General features: G+C 34.7%; 2 protein-coding genes across 6 annotated transcripts in view; one reads left to right on the plus strand and one right to left on the minus strand.

The window, feature by feature from the left end:
- LOC131073808 (uncharacterized) overlaps nucleotides 1-6,654 on the plus strand; it is a 67,281-nt gene extending 60,627 nt beyond the window's left edge. Inside the window, exons 6-7 of one of the 3 annotated variants that reach the window (XM_058010320.2) lie at nucleotides 5,414-5,486; nucleotides 6,126-6,654. In XM_058010320.2, the coding sequence (XP_057866303.2) occupies nucleotides 5,414-5,486; nucleotides 6,126-6,160 (108 nt within the window). In that variant the 3' untranslated portion in view covers nucleotides 6,161-6,654. The remainder of the gene's footprint in view (nucleotides 1-5,413; nucleotides 5,487-6,125) is intronic. The other 2 variants (XM_058010321.2, XM_058010319.2) reach the window with 2 other exon arrangements.
- Nucleotides 6,655-13,392: 6,738 nt separating this feature from the next.
- On the minus strand, nucleotides 13,393-16,543 carry LOC131073809 (protein RTF1 homolog). 3 transcript variants are annotated; one of them, XM_058010323.2, is made up of 2 exons: nucleotides 16,358-16,543; nucleotides 13,393-15,637 (listed from the first exon to the last, which is right to left on the minus strand). In XM_058010323.2, exon 2 carries the CDS (start codon nucleotides 15,570-15,572, stop codon nucleotides 13,695-13,697), a length of 1,878 nt encoding a protein of 625 aa, XP_057866306.1. In that variant the 5' UTR covers nucleotides 15,573-15,637; nucleotides 16,358-16,543; the 3' UTR covers nucleotides 13,393-13,694. The 3 variants fall into 3 exon arrangements, with proteins under 3 accessions (XP_057866306.1, XP_057866305.1, XP_057866307.1); XM_058010322.2 differs by having other exon boundaries at nucleotides 16,308-16,542; XM_058010324.2 differs by lacking the exon at nucleotides 16,358-16,543 and adding an exon at nucleotides 16,214-16,293.
- Nucleotides 16,544-18,034: the final 1,491 nt, after the last annotated feature.

Genomic DNA, 18,034 nt, shown 5'->3' on the forward strand with positions numbered 1-18,034 from the left:
TAGTCATGTCTCTGCATGCTATCCTCACGAAGAAGGGATAATACCAAACTCTAATAGACATGTGGAGCCATCTCAACCTATGAGAGAATCAAGGGAGATTGATTTACTGTCTCCACGATCTTCCCAAGCTCATCCCCAGTCTCCACTCAAGGGCCATGAGGTGGGGCACCAAAACCAATTCATTATCTTGTTTAGGTGAATCCTAATTGCCCAACCCAACTAATTAATTATTGTGGTTATCACTTATGTAAATCAAGGAAAACCTCCAACGTGTTCTTGGTGGTCTCGACTTTAAGCATCCTTACAAGGAACTTCTTGATAGCCCATTCTCTCTTGACCCCGACCATCACGTGGAAGCCCACTCCCCCTAACCATGTTCCTAGACCTTAGGGTATACGCAGTACATAATCACAATAACAACCAGGAGGCTCAATGACAACACCAAGAAAGTATCCACATAACATATGCAATAAGCACAATAATCAAATGCCAAAATGCCTATACATAAATAAGAGCCTCAACAATAATCCACATATCAATAATCATGAGTAAGGCATATATCCTTCTTACTCAGCCATAAACAATTTCAAACCTCAACAACGAGGTACAACCATTTGATTGGAGCTAACATAAACTATTCTATACAGCAAGGCTTATCAACTTGTTGGAGCTGACAAGATATCCTCAACAACAAGGCACTAACATCTTGTCGGAGCCATAAACAATAAATAAACAACCAAAACTAAGAAAACCAAGAATACCAACAAATGCCTCTAGTACAGCAATAGACCTAAGAAAATCAATACAGAAAGGTGAAATCATGAAAATTACTACTGACAAGGCAGTTTAGTGCATCACAGGAAAGAATAGCGCATAGACCAGTTTTAGTAGCGCATACACCAGTTTTAGTAGCGCATCCACCAATTTTAATGGCGCATTTGCTAGATTAGCACATCCGCACAAAAGACTCAAAAAACAAAATAATCAAGTTACGACAACACAGGAAGAATTATCAAGGCTTCAATACGGCGCCAAAACCATACATTTAGAGGTGCAATAACAATGAATAAGCAAGGGCATTTGACCAATAACCAATGAAAAACAAAACATGGAAAAATACTCTCAAGAAATCAATTACAACTCTCGACAGTGCGTAGAGAGCCAACACTCAGATAGGGACGGTTAAGAGCTTCTAACAAGATGATAATCAACCCAAAAGAACCGATGAATCAATTCTAGCATACTCATACCAATATTGATACACAGACACACAGCAATCGCAGAGCCGTTCCTAGCAATACCAAACAGTAAAAGAAATATATATAAATACAAATACATATAACCCCAAACTATACTTTATACACTCTAGAAACCACTCTAGGATGTGAGTCTACCTCCAAACCTTAGGAGAAGTCTCCTTAGAAATCCACATCCTCTATTCGAATTTGTATGACAACTTGAAAGTTTTGAATCTCAATGTTGGAAGCAGCTAAGTGGCATTTGAGGAAGCCATGAAGTCGCACATGATTTCTATCAGCAAACCTTCTTCCATAGGTAAAGGGCAAGCCAATTTTTCTTGAGCTTGGCATTGATCTTTGAATAATTAGATACGTGATTCAGGTTCCTTACATCATACAACTTATTCACACAATCTTCTTTCGTCACTTTTTGATAGTGCACTTCTCAAATTGCAGTTAGAAGGGTGCATCAATGATGATCTCCTTGTTTTAGAGATTTCTGCTAACCTTATTTTTATTGATCAGATTTTTCATTTTGGTAATGAGATTGAGTTTGCTCCACATGATGTGGTCATTAGAGAGCTATGCGTTGATGTGTGTTTTGTGACACCTTACAACACATAATAAAATACCAAGTATCTTATCCTCTCTTGAATAAAATCTCCTCAAATGCTGAACTTTGTGATCATACAAGGTGACTCGAAGATTTTGATAGTCAGGTCTTGACTTTATACGTAGATAGACTGAGTGTGTTGATGTGATTTTGCTACAATCACAAGGGGACTTATGTTTATAGTTGAACTTTGCTGGAACTTGAGATCTAACTGACTTCAAAAAAAGATAAAAAGGATAAGGGTTTAGAAATACTACACTACTCCTAAGATCAATGATGACAGTAGATGTTACATGGATAGACAAATTCTTTCAAATCAAGCCTTGCTTCATCATGATGACAACAGCTACACAAGACCGATGGAATCTTCTAAGGAAATGGAAGATTTTCATATTGCGAATACATCACCTAAATACTTAATGTTGGAGCAACTTGAACAAGTATCCACAATTGAACTTAGTATAATAATAAGGTTCAGGCTAACTTTGCACTGTGACTTACACTCATCAAACCACAAAAAGTATGAACCAAGGAATTCATTATAATATCTTCAGAAGTATCCACCATAATCAATTAACTCTATCTAATTTGAGGATTTAACAAGAAACCATGCAATATGTAGAAGAAACAACACATTCCACTATATCTTCAATGAAAAGTATGTTCATTTACATGCCTTGGCAACAATTTATGCATTCTCCTCCTACTCTATTGCTAACTACTGACTAGCAACTATTGATTGCTTCTGCTACTAACTATTGTCTATTGATCAACTATTTGTTGGATTATTTGTCATTGATGTCAAAGGCTGAATTGTTTGGTTGAGCAGCTTGAGCCGCTTGTGTGCCTGGTTGAGCAAGCTGGTTGTGTGCTAGCTTGTTTCAGCTACCTAGTTGCCTATTTGCCTGAAGTGTATGGGTGTCTGTCAGCTTGAGCTAAGTGTGTGTCTACTTCAGCCATTTGTATGCTCATTTGTCACCTTTGTCAGCTTAGCTTCTACATCTAAATTGTTGCCATGTCAACTCATTTTTAAAAAAGTCTAGTGTTACGGTTTTTTTAAAATTTATCGTGGCTTCTTCTTGGCTACTAGGTGGAGTTCGTGGTAATTAATTCCCTAACTTTCTTTTATTTGTAGGAGTTAAGTTTTTTTTTTAAAGGATGGAGTTTGTGGAGAATTATTTTCCCATCAGAATTTTTCATATGCTGCTGGTATACGTTTTTTTTTGGGTGTGAAGTCATGCGACTAAGTGTGAGCTGCTAAAATCTTTTTTTGTAAATAAAAAAAAGACTCAGATTCGAATTGGCAAAAAGATGATTGGGGTGTTGTCGTGGCCACGAACTTGACTGAAATTCATATCGTGCATGGAGTTTGTGGTCGTTTTTCTTTTTTAACCTGCGGAAGATGTTATTATGGCATTTGAGGTGAGCATTTTTTTTAATTGCGTGGGAGCAGCTTCCATTACCTGGTATTTTTCGCTGCTTTGTTTCTTAACGGAGTCGTGGGTATACAGAGTATGCAATATTTGACTGGGGTGTTTGATCTTATTTTGGTAATTGAAAAAAGTATTGGAGGTGTGTATGATTACTACGCATTTAGTTCTGGCAGTTCGTGTGGAATGATTGAGAGTTCAGGCATTGGTTTTGATGGATAATTACCGGGTGTAAGGGAATAAGGTTGGTGAGATTTAAAAAAAAGTCATCTGGTGCTTCATCGAATGTTTTTTTGGTGTGTGCTGAAAAATATTTCTGGAGATTACTATTTGATTGGAGATATACATGTTGACAGTGTATGCATATATAAAAGAAAATTTCAATTCTCCTCTCTTGTGTAATTGGTGTAAATACAAAAAGGAAGATATTTGAAGGTAGTTCTGGGATAATAAGCTGTGTGACAGGATTATATCATGAATATTTTTTTTTTGGGAGATCAGTTTTTCCTGGTGAATGAAGATTAGCTACTGTTCTTGCTGTTGCTGTATAAGTTCATATCACTGTGTTACGTTGGACTGGTTGATGTTTTAATGCATTTCTGAAGGAGCTGTGAGTTCTTCTTGAGGTAGACATTAGAGTTGGTGCTCGTAATAGTGTGGGGGTTGGAGCGTCCACAATTCTCAGTTGGTGCTAATAGGAGAGTTGGTGCTCTCTCTTGATTGTTGCCTTGTAATCCGGGTTGGTGCCCATTTGAAGTTCATAAAGGACTTTTGTGCTGTGGTTTTTTACCGAAAAGGGTTTTCCACGAGAAATTTTGGTGGCCGGCTTTCTCTGATTTATCTTTCATGTTTTATGTTTGTCTTCTATGGTTTTTAAGTTTTAAATTTCTGCAATACTGATTCACCCCCCGGCTTTCTCTGATTTATCTTTCATGTTTTATGTTTGTCTTCTATGGTTTTCAAGTTTTAAATTTCTGCAATACTGATTCACCCCCCTCCCCCCCTCTCTCAGTATTGCTTGTGCGCTTCTCACTATTAACCTATACAAATGAGGAGAGCAAGCCTTTTATAGACTTCTTTACAAATGAATGGCCAGGATCAAATCCAAATCAATGGCCAAGATTATAAGATAAAACCCTAGTTAGGGTTAGTTATAACTAACATTGCATTACATTTAATGCTTGATCAATGATTTGATTACATATTGTCGACACATGTCCAACATTGAAATCTAACCAATAGGAATCGAGGTTAGGTAAGATAAACAATATTTGATGAAGTGATATGTGTCACTTGCTCCACTCTTGAATGCATTAGGTTCAATGCATCTAGATGTGTTGAGCTTGCTTGATGAATGAAGGTGAGTTCTCGCCACCTCAGCTACTTACATGCCTTGTAACTCATCATAAGTGTTTCTGGTTGAGCAATATCTCTTGATACTCAATCTGAGCAATATCATTTTCACCTATCCTCCTCCATACTTGGGAATTCTTTTCCTTCTCTCTCCTTCATGATGTTGATGTAGACTCCGTGATATCTAAGCTGGATCCTCCCTTTGTTTATGATGTGCTTGGATAGCTCACCTTGCTCTGGGAAAGTATCTCCATATGTATGTAGTGTATTTGCATGTAGAGTCTCACCTTGTGAGCAATCCTCATTAATCTCTCCTTACATTGGTGATTGATCTTCCTTGCCTTCCTAAAGGGTTCCTTGTCTTTGCTTTGAGCATGCTGATGTTGAGTTCCTCCATTTAATTCCTTGGATAGCTTTATCTTAGATTGTTGGTGGTGAAGTCTTTCATCTTTGATTTGCTTCCACAATGCCTTCTTCCTCATCATTCCTTGCACTCGCTCCCTGCATTAGACCTGAAAAAGAACATAACTTTAATCAGAACAACAGAAATGGAAACAATATTACACAATTTATACTTCCTAAAATCTTTTCAAATCTGGTCATTAATCTCAAAGCTGGAACTGATGTTGCTTGGCTTGTAATCTGATCAAATTATGCTCAAATCAGAATGCCCTAGCTGGAGAAATTCACCAAAATCAGGTCTGACTGCTAATTTTACTTGATTCTTGATTAATGCAGATGAAATTCACTTCTAAGGTCTGATTGCTAATTCACTGCAGGTCTGCTTGTATAAATTGCTGCCCTTCCTGCTGGAAGTTGACTTTACAATAGGTCTGATTTTGAAAGCAATAGGTCTGTATAAATTTTGCCCTAAATTAGGTAGAAATTCGCACAAATTAAGGGTTTGCAACTTCACCCCAAGGTCTGATAAAAAATTCACTTTGTAGTTCTAATGTAATGTTATGAAAATTTACATTTTTTTGTACTTTACATCACATTTGATAAAATTCCTGTCTTGGCAGCGAATCTTGGTAATTATTGCATCTTTTTCTTATCACCCTCTTCTGTAATTTGGTATCTTTTAGCTTTTCATCTTCACATATTAAAGCCATAATTTCAATGGTCCATGATATTAGATTGAATATTTCTGGATTAGACTATGTAAACTTTTTTCTTCATCAATGTTTTATACCACATTCCATGATCCATCACCAGGATGAGATAGCAAGAGATAAGGAAAAATGGATCATGGAGTGTAATAGAAACGTGGATGTGAAAAAAGTTTATATAGTCTCATCCAGAAATATTCAAGCTACTCTTCACATATTTTTTGACGTATTAAACTGAAGTTTGCAAACTGTTTCCAAACATATTCAGGCATTTCACTTTTTTGTGACCCAACATTAAATTAGAATACACAAATTTGAAATTTTTAGGAAGATGGCTTTTTCATTATTAGTGGTGTTTTAAGTGAATTGCAACTTACTGTAGATTCTTGGAAAGTGTGGAATGAAGATGGAAGTTGAAGTCCCGGTAGATTGAAGCTCTTTACTAGATTTCTGCAAATGTCTGGAATGAAGATGGAAGTTGAAGTCCCAGTAGATATTCAGCTTTTTACTACATTTCTGTATACATGATTCATTCTCAGCATATATTAGAATTCTTTTTTTTTTGACAGCTAAACTTTGGCGTTTCTGGAAAAAAAATTCAAGCAGTTTTCAACACAGCTTTGATATATGTCCATATTAAAGCTTCTCTTACCACACTAAGATATTTCTTTCGGAGTTTGTTTTAGATTTAGGATATGAAGTTTCAACTTTAGATATTAGATTTAGATGGAAGGAATTTCTTTGAGTGAATATTTGATTGGAGATGAATAGAGTATGGTTTTGGAGAAATTTTTCTATCAAGACTTAGAAAAAGAAAAAACTTAAACTTGAAGATTTCTGAAGATTTCAAAACATGAGAAGGAGCTTGGTTCAACAAAGAAATGAATGCAATTTCAAGTAAGATTACTTAATGCTATTCTTTTTTAGATGAAATGTATAATGTTTGAATGCATCTAAAAGTTGGAATGCATGTAGTTTCTTTGAAAAAATAAATTGAAAAGGAATGTTGATGCATGAATTTTTTCAGAAATTTGAAAAGAAATGCTTGATTAGTTTTGTCCATTTTATTTAAATAATTTATTTTCTCTATTAAAAAAATTAATAAAAATAAAATAAAATCTTTGTTTCTTCTAAAAAATTTCCTCTAATTTGTTAACCAAAAATATTGAATAATCAATATTTTGTTATGTGTCAAAATATATTATAATTCATAAAATATTGAAAAATAAATATTTAATTTTTGTGAAAAGTAAAGAAAAATAATGATACCATATTTATGGGTCTTCTTTTAATCTTAATAAAGTGGAGGCTTTTATTGATAATATTGTATAGCTTTAAGCATTCCTGAAAAAGAAAAGGAAAAATATTTCCAATTGAATAAATGTATAAATAATAAATATGTATCGTATAGGTAAAAATCTATATTTAAAATTATAATTATTGGGTTTTAAAATTGTATTAAAAAAATAATAATGATTGTTATAAAGCTAGATTATTGTAGTGAATAATTAAATACAAATATTTATTATTTCTATAATATAAATATTTAAGATTATTTGATGCATATCAATACTTAGATGAAAGAGCAAAAAAGGTTGATTTTTCTAAATTGAGAATTTAATTGAAAACATGTTTTATGAAGTAAATATTAAATAAGTTATAATAATAATATTAGTAGTATATTATAATTTAAAAATAGAAATAAGAAAGAAAAAAGGAAAAAGATATAATATTATATATAAATTTGCATCTATATATAAAAGCATATCACATTGTTAACATTTTCCTCTAGTCGATTCTCCTTTGGTCGCCTCTCTTGGCGCTATTGCGACTATTACGGACTCCACGGGCACAACGGCCTCTACTCTGGCTCGTGGTGTGGTGGTTATGTCTGGTAAACACACTTTGGTTGCTACTCCTTTGCCCCCTCCTCCCGGGAAACGTAGCTTCACTCATGTGACTTGATTTGCGGCTCCCTCCTCAAACGGTGTCTGTCCTCTCCCTCGTGCAAAGACATCCCCTATGATTGTTTGTGGGCAAGATGTGGTGGATAACAATGGTTTTTATCAATGCTATGTCTTGGTGTGCAGATTCTCTGGGCTCTGGTCACTGTTGGGTAAGTGACTCTTGGAAAGCCTTGGTTGTTTACAACATTGAATTGTTTACATGTGCTAAAGGATTCTTCATTGCCTCCTTTACCTCCTTAGCTAATAGGGATTTGATTCTGGGTAAAGTGTGGGCTTGGGATGCGCACCCTCTCTCAATTAAACCCTAGACTACTGCCTTTAACCCTCTTACTGAACAACTCAACGTGCATCTAGTATGGATACGTCTGCCGAATCTCCCCCTTCATTTTTGGGAGTAGTGTTGTTATGAGGCCATTGGCAACACTATTGGTCACTTCTTGATGGTGGACGATGACACCTCCTCTATGGGCCATTACACATTCGCCCGCATCTTGGTTGACATTGATATTGATTCACCACTCCCTAGTGATGTGGTCTTCATGGTTGGGGATCGGCCATGAGCGCAGCCGCTCGATTTTGAGGGCCTCCCCTTTCGCTGCCGAAAATGTTTCGCTACTGGTCACCTAGCCTCAAACTGCTCGTTCTCTCATCGACAAGGGGTCCCCACTTGGTGGAATGACACTACTCTAGACCATTTAACAATTTATGCTTTGGAGGAGCTCTTCTTGTGATTCCCCTGCTTCCACCCTTTGTTGATTCCCTTTTGGAAGATCTCCAACTCGAGGATCCCAATGACTCTATTGCTTGGACGATGCTTTGTTGACGGCGAAAGGGGAAGTCCTCTCCCCCTCCCCGTCCCTCCCCCAATCTTGGCTCAGATGTGTTTTTTTCTTGCAGGCCTCCTTTGCCTGCCTAGTTAGTTTTGAATTTTTGTTTTGTGGATAGTCTCGGACTATGTAAAGGGTAGACGCCCTAATCAACACTGTTTCTTACTCAAAAACATTTATTAAAAAGAATATAATTATGACATATCATATATTTGATTGTGGCAGGTGCAACTGTATCTCGCCTTGTTAAAAGCTCCATGCCTATTTTAGACATAAAGAAACTTAATACTTTTAATATAAAGTAAACTTAGATTTTATTTTAAATATAATTTACTATTTATAATTGACACTTCAAATATAAAAATTATTATTATTAAGATTCTTGCAAATATTTATAATATTGATTTATATATATTAAATTCAATAATATTTTATCATTTATATATATATGATTTTAATATTTAACAAGTTAAATAAGAAAACTGTTATGTGTATATAAATAATATAAGTAATTTTATAAAGTTTAAAGGATTATCTTTGAAAATAAATCAATATAATTTATGAATACAAGAGGTTTAAGATGAAGTATTGATCTTATTTCTATTTGAAAACCTTGAAGGTGGAAGACAAAGTCTATCGGATTAATTATATTATATACAACTTGTTGATAAATAGATGGGTCAAATTAAATATCTTTTTTTTATTTTTTAAATGAGTTACTCCAAGTAAATAATTTTAGACATTATTTTATCAACAATTAAGCAAATTAATGACAATGATGGAATTAATAACATTAACTTCTTAGACTCTTGTTACGATTAATTTATCACCGTGATAATTAAATAAATGTTTAATTCTTCCATAAGAAAATTATTTTATTTTTTAATTATACTTTTTTTTTAAATGATCTAAGAAATTAGACTATATCAAAGCATAATTGAGCTTAGCTTTCAAAATTAGTTCTATTTAGTCCAAAGTATTTTAATTTCTTTTAATTTATTTTCAAACACTTGACATCAATTTCAAACCCTTGATCTCTTTTTTATTCAATAATAGCTAGATCTTCTTTTAACCAATTAGTACTAATAATTTCATTTTCTTTCAACACTAAATTCAATTCAAATTTTTATTATTCTCCTTTCAAAAGTGCAATTTGAGTATTTAGATTCATTAAATAATTTTTTCCAAAATAATTAGATAAATTATTCAAATATTTCAAACTATTAGGTAATTACTTGGGAATGGGTTTTATTCTTCAAACAAATAATATTGATCTATTCAATTCCATTTGGAAGTATTTTAAGAAAATGTGATAATAAAAAGAAAGATCATCTATTTTTCATAAGCTTTTCACAATTAAATTCTTATTAGTCATACAATGTTCATAATAGTAGTTAAATTAGTATAAGTAAGGCTTGTTTAATTTACTTAAAAGGATTGAAAATTTCTATTATTTAAATCAAATAAATTTAAGAGTTATATTATCTCTACAATTATGAAAAATGAGTCTTTACAAGGAACAAAATGATCAAATAACACCTATGGATCAAATAGGTAATCAAACAAAGTGATCATTGTCCCATTGCCTCATTAAGAGATCCTTTGCCTTGGATTAATTCTTCTTAGGTTGTTGATATAATAGTTAAATCTCCTTATAAAATGAATTAGTGTAATTTAAGAAGAAAAAAAAAGGGAAATGATAATTGTTTCAATGATACACCTTGGAAACATATCCCTTCTTAAAAACAAATAACACATTTGCACAAGTTAAACTAAATGAAATTACCCCCAAAGTATTGATTCTTTTTCAATATGTATTACTAGTTAGTTTTAAATAATTTTTTATAGTAAATAGATTCCCTTCATTACATTCAATACATTTCAATATTTAAGTTCTTTATTATTTTATTGGACATCAAAATACCTTTTAGTATACCTCATTTAGTACAAGTATTAAAGAATTATCCTTCTAAGTAAATATGTTTTATTAAAGAATTACCCTTCTAAGTAAATATGTTTAGATTCGCAGTTTTCTTTAAAACAATTTATGTATTTCAAGCAATACAAATTAATGTTCAATTAAAATTTTCTTCAATTCAAAAAGTTGAATATTTGTTTCTTTATGTAAAAGTTACCTTTCAAGAAGTTAGATTTAATAGTTTTTCCCTTTCAAAAAATATTAATTTTCAAGTAGTTGATTTGTTATTTTCATTCTCAAGCAAATGTTCCTTTCAATTACGTAAAATTAATATTTCAGTTCTAATTTTCAAGCAATAATTCCTTGTATGTAATAGTTTCATTTTCATAGTTGTTTTAGTATATTGTTTTACTTAAGATTTCATGAATTTATAGTTGAATTCTTAGTTAGACAACTAAACAAGAAGAAATGAAACCAAAAACTTAGTAGTGTTTGATATCTATGGTGCCTCTGGGTCACACTTATGAGTAATGTCGTCATGTTGAACTAGTACACTTAACGCCTAATAAAGCTGCAACAATACTGTATGTGGCATCATCCCTATAAATCGTTTGGGAGAAACAAGGGTCATTTGGAAGTTAAAATCTAAGGGGCGGATAATCCCCTTTGGATCAATAATCTAAAAAACTAAATTTTAAATGAACTAACATTCATTCAGCTAAACCCTTAGAAAACCCCATTACGGTTGGTTGTTTGTGATGGTTTTAGAAATTATTTATCTTGATGAAAATTCCATGAACGATAACGGGTCAAGAGTGACATAAATCAAAATAGGACTTAGTTGTTTTAGGCCATAAGTAGAAGGCCACCATGAGCATTTTTGCTATAAGAGCTACCATCGTGGGTAGCAACCGTAGAAAAACTAACTGGGACATTGACCCTAGAAAGGGTTGTGTACCCAACAAACAATTTACATTAAACATATAGAAACTAGAACTACATATTTTACGCCTTGATCCCATGTCAAAACGGGTATGTAGGCAGTTTAGGGATGGAGTTGTCCTTAGTACTCGGGCATTTGGGGATGGAGATTAGGATTTGGTTAAGGATGAGTTGTTAGATTTTGAAGGTCCATAGAACAAATTGAAAAATTAAATTAAATTAACATACTCAGAAGGATTCTTGTATGGAATCACTTGACTTCCTGAGGCTTTAGGCCAAATTCCGAGGTGTAACTCAAGTTATTTATATAGTTATTTTCATATACTCCTTAGGATGGCGACCTCGATGCACTCCTAGTAGGGGAGTGTAGTCTTTAGAGAGTGACAAGGGATTTGGATGGTCCTGATGAGTCTAAGTCTCTGGCCAACGCATTCCCTATCCTTATGAATAGATGTCTACCTCGTCTAGGTAGATGCCTATCCCGAATTGTATAGATAAAACTTGTCCCGTATGGACAAATGCTCATTCCTCACTTCTATCTCCATAAGCAAGAGCCTCCTTTTTCACCTTCTCTAACTTCCTCCTTTACTTTCACAAGCAAGGATTTTCCCAAAACATTCTCACCACATTTCAAACCCTATACTAGGTCACATGCTTCACATGTGCTCACACATGTAAAACATGGGGAAGAGAGTTGTACTTGACACAACCCCTCAACAAAGCCTTGGTAAGGGAGTTAGGATGGTGACAAGTCCCCATGCCTTCTACAACACTATAAACTCGTTACTCACTTTCAAGTGACCTTTTGAGAAGTAAAATCATGACCAAATTACTATAGTATGTGACCAATAAGCCCTGATCCCCTAGGTACTTATCCTAGGGGTCTATTTTTACCCAAAACCCAATAAAATTGACCAATTAAACTTCCTTTAAAACCCCCTCAAAAATCAATTCAAAATTTAAAACATAAACGAGGGTTCTCATCCCCCTAACATTTACACAACTTAACCATGTGACTCCATAATTAACAATTCACGATCATAATTCCACTAGACTTGCAACATAAAACTTTATACACTCCCCTATTGTTCATATTGGAGAACTTCACAATTGAAGTACTTTATTGGGGTTTAAATGATTCTCCCTTTTGCACCCTATTTTCATGCACAATATACCACAAGAATGTAATTAGATCACGAAGATAACTCATTTTAATTGTTAATCTATAGTTCTATTGATAACTATGTATTCAACAATTCGAGTATAACACACCTACCTTATAATTCAAGTCATATCCATTAATTCATATGTGTGCATCTCTTTATAACTAAACAATGACAAAAGAATCATAAAATCAATAATAAAAAATTCATAATTTTAAAATGCCTTCTCTTATTTAGTAAGGTTTTACATTAGGTTTAAGGTTTAATTTTGTTTAAGGTTAAGGTTAGAATACAATTTTCAGAGTTAAAATTGAACTTTATATAAGTTTAAGATTCAATTTGGTTTATGATTTGGATTTTAATTGGTTTTAAGCTAGGCTTCACTTTGATTTAGTATTGAGATTCAACTTGATTTAGTGTTACTTAAAATTTAATTTGTTTTATAGATCAATTATTATTATAATCGTATGAAATTTTCTTATTTGTGCATAATGATAGCTCATGCCAATGGTGTTCATCGATAGGAGAAGACTGTTGCAGTCACAGCTCATTTAAAATCATGAATGTTAAAGTTGTTTCGTTCCGTTTTGTCCAAGCAGTTAAACATAACTTTAAATACACTTGCTAAATGTTCTTTGTTTTCATGGGTTATTGGTCCTTCGACTGCATCAATGATACAATGAAGACCTTAATTACATAGGAAAATACATTCTCCTATTATGATGCTCTCATTTTGAATACATTACTGAAGTCCTAACATGATATGCACTGGTGTTCACAATGGAAACCAAAGATATTCAATTAGTTTACTTAAGGTAAAAATGAACCGATAAACTTGTCAAATGGAAGTTAAATATAAGAATAATTGTTAACAAGATTCCCAAAGGCACTTATCTCCAATGAGAATGGTCCCTTAAACAAATTTATTTTTTCAACAGTTACTAACTTGCAAACGTATCCAACCAGCAGACAAATCATATAATCATTTGACAATAATGCTATAGTAAACTTGAGCTCGTTGAGTGCATGCATGCAAACCAATCAGGGCATAGAAAGCCTATAGTGCGATGCTCCATTTCAAAATTAAAAAAGTGAAGCAATGAAAGAACGAATTGTTGTTCTTTCTTTTTTTTTTCAGAGCAAGCCCCTCCTGCGCTTGTAATCAGTCACAGATAAAGTTAAGGTGTGCCTCCTTCCATCGCTGCTTGGAACCTGGACTCCACAGGTGGCCTCAATCCTTTGCTTTCTAGCCATAAAAGCCAAGTGGGCACCCTGAGCACCCCCAAACTTCTGCAGTCCATTTAGTGATATGGTAAGCTCAAAATCATGCAAACTGAATAACTTTGTACCTTCAGCTACAGGAGCTTCCGTATCTACAAGCTTTCCAGCATCTGCAGCAGCTTCCAATGCCTTAGCCGTCGCTGCTTCCCCTGCCTGAGTTGCATCTGTCTCTTTGTTTGATTCCGTATTTACTTCAGTAGCACCACTCTTTGCATTGTAATAATTTTGTGATCTAGTCCAGCGACGAGAGAAAGGATCATACCCAGCCTCACCTGCTTTAAGATTAAAATTAGCAGGCTTGATCATTGAAGCATTCTTAAAATTTTCGAATCTGTTTTTCTTATTCATCTCAGCAAGCATTATGGCTTTTGCATCCTTGCTTTTTCTCTGAATTGAAAGTACTTCTAATTCTTTCAACCTTGTCTTGATCCTGTCTACTTCTGAATAATCATGTTTGCTCTCTGCAAGCTCCATCTCCTTCCTCAGCCTATCCTTCTCAGCAGCCAGATTTGATGGCCTTGCAGAAGCCATCTTCTTCTCCTGTAGCATCTGCTTTACAGTTTCTGCTGAGTAGACAAAATTATTAATATCATTCAGTGCATTTTTTTTCTCTTCCACATCAGCTTTACCTAAAGTTCGGCCCTCGGTGCGCTCTACTTCCCGTTCCCATTCCTTAAACTCTTTCTCAAGAGGGGGCGAATCAGACACCCTTTCCATTTGCCATCTAGCTGCACTATCATCACTGCCCCAAACACAATCCAAGTACTTGTGGGTAATTCGATTCTCAAATTTGTATTGCTTGTCAGCATCAGTTGCATCCACATTTCTGACCATGCAAAGACGGTAAATACGTTGTCCTGACCTTGATATACCAATCCCAATTCTCACGAAACAACCCACAATGATCTTTTCGAAGAATGGCTCCATGAACCACTTGGCAAGCTGTGATCTCCGGATTGTTATACTCTTAATATCTTCAAATGAAGGAATATTAGTATTTGTGCCTTCTGCGTCACTGTCATCTGAATCTCCGCGACTGCTTGGGCTCTGATCCCTGTTGCTAGAGGATGATGGACTAACACTAGGGCTAGCATGAGACTTTCGCTTGCCAGGTGAAGAATCCCGTCCTCTAGATGACCCAGCAGTGTCCCTTCGCTTTCGTTGCACATCTGAATCCTGTGCCTTCTGTCTCCTTGCAACTAATTCATTTAACGCATTTTCTTTCACTGACCTGGTAGATTTCACAGAAGAGCGCATACGTGAAGATGGTGGCCCTACATCTTTTCCCCTCTGATTCCGAGTTTCATTTTGCCGAGCTTCAGCCCTCTTCCGCATCAAAAAATTATCCCTCGCCTCTGCTCTCTCTGCCAAAATCATCTCCCGGTCTAGTTCAGACATCTTTCGAAGCCGCTCTCTATCTTCGTCATCTTTGTACAAATCACTCCCAAACGATAATCCATCACTGTCCGAATCATCTCTCTGTCCCCCATCGTCATTGTCTTTTTCACCAGAATCAAATCTCTTCTTTAAAGGCATCCTTAACCCAGATGCCTTTCTATTTGTTGTTCCAGCATCATCAGAATCATCTCCATTCTCAGAATTAGAGTCACTACCGTCATCTGAAAAGGAATCGGATTGCTTCCTCTTTGCTGGAGCTCGATTCCTATGCTTTCCATCATGGGCATTAGTTCGACCAGCTGCCTCTAGCAGCAAATTCTCAAGATCCGCCATACGCCTTGCTTGATTTTACAAACACAACCTTCAAAGGGCTTCTATATGTGCGTGTGTCATTTATTCTGAGATGCCAGTATACAAAAAATCATCACAAAACAGGACGATTCAACTTATACATCTACCCACTTACCAGAAATAACAAGTTGTCCCCCCATGCAAGTAAACACAGAAGCAATAAAGGATCTGTCAATAAATCCTAATGTAAACACAACTACACTTCATCATCTGTTTCTTAACCAGAAAACAATAATTTACCCTGAAATGCAAGTTAATAGGGAAGATGTGCATTGATGCAAACAACACTATAGAAAACACATCTGAACAGTAATTTGAAAATCCGCAAAGCCGAAAGCCTGAATCTATAAAAGTTGCTCATCTAAAACCCTCTCCGAAAATTTTGATCAGATATAAACTTGGACACAAAAGGCAATTTGTTCTGCAAAAGTTCAAATAACCGTACTCGAAACACAAACGAACCCTAATTTTAAATCTGCCAAGGTAAAACCCTTAATTTGCATTATTTGCTGAAGTAAAACCCTAAATCTGTAACAACTTCTTTTTTATTGGATGAAGCAAAACATATAACAAATACACAGTCAAAGCAAGGAACAGATTAGCTGCAGGAGGAACAGCTTCACCTGCATAACAATGAAGGTGCGAAGAGCTAGGAAGACCATAAAACAACAGCCGACTCTCGAATACAAATAGAACGGAAACATTGTAGTTACATACCAAAAAAAAGACAGAGAATAGCTGCGCAAAAAGGCAGCAAGGATCCCTACGTGGTAAATCCGAAGGCCCAAATGCTTTGACCGCCCAAACGAACTGGCGAAAAAGAAATTCTGTGAATTTCCTTAACAATTTCCTTAACTGACAACAATTTCGACCAACCCGATATTTATTGAGGGTCTCACAGTCGACGTAATTTTATGTTGGAGTGTGAAGCACTTAAAAGACAACAAGGATAAGTTTGTCAATATCTTAGCTGATAACATGTGGTATAATTTATTCAACAAGGAACACATAGAGAAGCTGAGCGCACTCATCATCGACTTGCATAGGCAGAGATCTGCTCTTCAGAAGTTGGTTCAGATTGGAGAGGTGTCCCATAGGCTATTCTTGGCCTCGTGGATGTTAAAATTCTTTCTTTCTTTCTTCTTTCTATAAAAAGGAAGAAAGGTTTAAGGTAGGATGTAATTTTGTACTGTGTTAAATTGTGATATTTATTTCAAGATTTATTGTGTAGTGTTTGAGTCAAATTTATTGATTGAATGAAAGAATGAATGTTTTTAATAATGTCAATGAGGCCAAACAACTTATGGGACCTACGGGCCCTATAGTTACTATTCATTATTATGAGTAGCGGTTCATTTGAACCCATCTCTTACGAGAATGAATGGTCTATTGAGTTGCATCTAAATGATGTTCAAAGAGGTGAAGCATCAATAATTCTCCACTTATCCCATATTACTTCAACTTGAATGCACTTTACCATGGAGTTTCCTCTAATATAATGCCCACTTGAGGCTTTTTTTTTTAAATTAAGATTTTCATATATTTGCAAACATTTAACAAGTGTAAGGGGTATAGCCTTCTTTAGCATGTTGCAAACAGATAATAGTCAAGCAATTCTTTCTTAGTACAATTAGATTGTTGGGAATTAGGTGCCATCAACCTTGTAAATTCTTAAATTATTTGTTTTCCTTATGTTATTTGTAATTTATAGCAGAAGACTGCTATCATGGTCCAATTTGGTGAGATGCCTTATGACAATTGTAAGAGCATTTGTAAGGGCTATTTTGGGCTACATGCATGTTTCCAAGAAGGTAGGGCTAGGATTTTTCCAAGTGGTTTTGTTGCTTGTTGTATTGTGATACCATAGAGGTATTCACTCCCAAGAGTTTCTATAAGTTGGGACCTTGATCTAGGGGAAATATCAAGTTTTCTTCAGTTGTGCAAGTAACAAAGTGTTATTGGATTCTACATAGTTCTTTTAAGAAGTGTATTGATGTTGCAATATCTCTTTGGATTAGTAATATACTTGCCTCTCTTTCAGTGGTGGATTATTTTCCCATAGGAGTTTCCCCTTATATATATGGTGTTAATTGTGTTATGTTTCTCTCTTTCTTTCCTTGATTCTACAATCACATCCTTTAAGCCTTAATCTTTCATATTTAGATTAGAAGCACTTAGTTTAAGTTCATATTGCAATCTTTTTCCACCTTGTTATTCAACATTTGGTATTAGAGCTCAGTTGAGGGAGGGATGTTTTTCTCTTATAAGTGTTGAATCATTTTTGCTATAGTGGGAGCTTTTGCTTTAAATTTTTTTTGTAGACTTGTGAAAGATTGTATACCATGGCCTCTACATCTTGTCAAGATATTGAAAAGCTCAATGACATTGGTTATGAGATGTGGAAGTTGAAAGTGGAAGATCTCCTTAAAGAGAGAGATTAGTGA

This window comes from Cryptomeria japonica, chromosome 2 (genome assembly GCF_030272615.1).
Source record: "Cryptomeria japonica chromosome 2, Sugi_1.0, whole genome shotgun sequence".
Classification (NCBI taxonomy): Eukaryota; Viridiplantae; Streptophyta; class Pinopsida; order Cupressales; family Cupressaceae; genus Cryptomeria; species Cryptomeria japonica.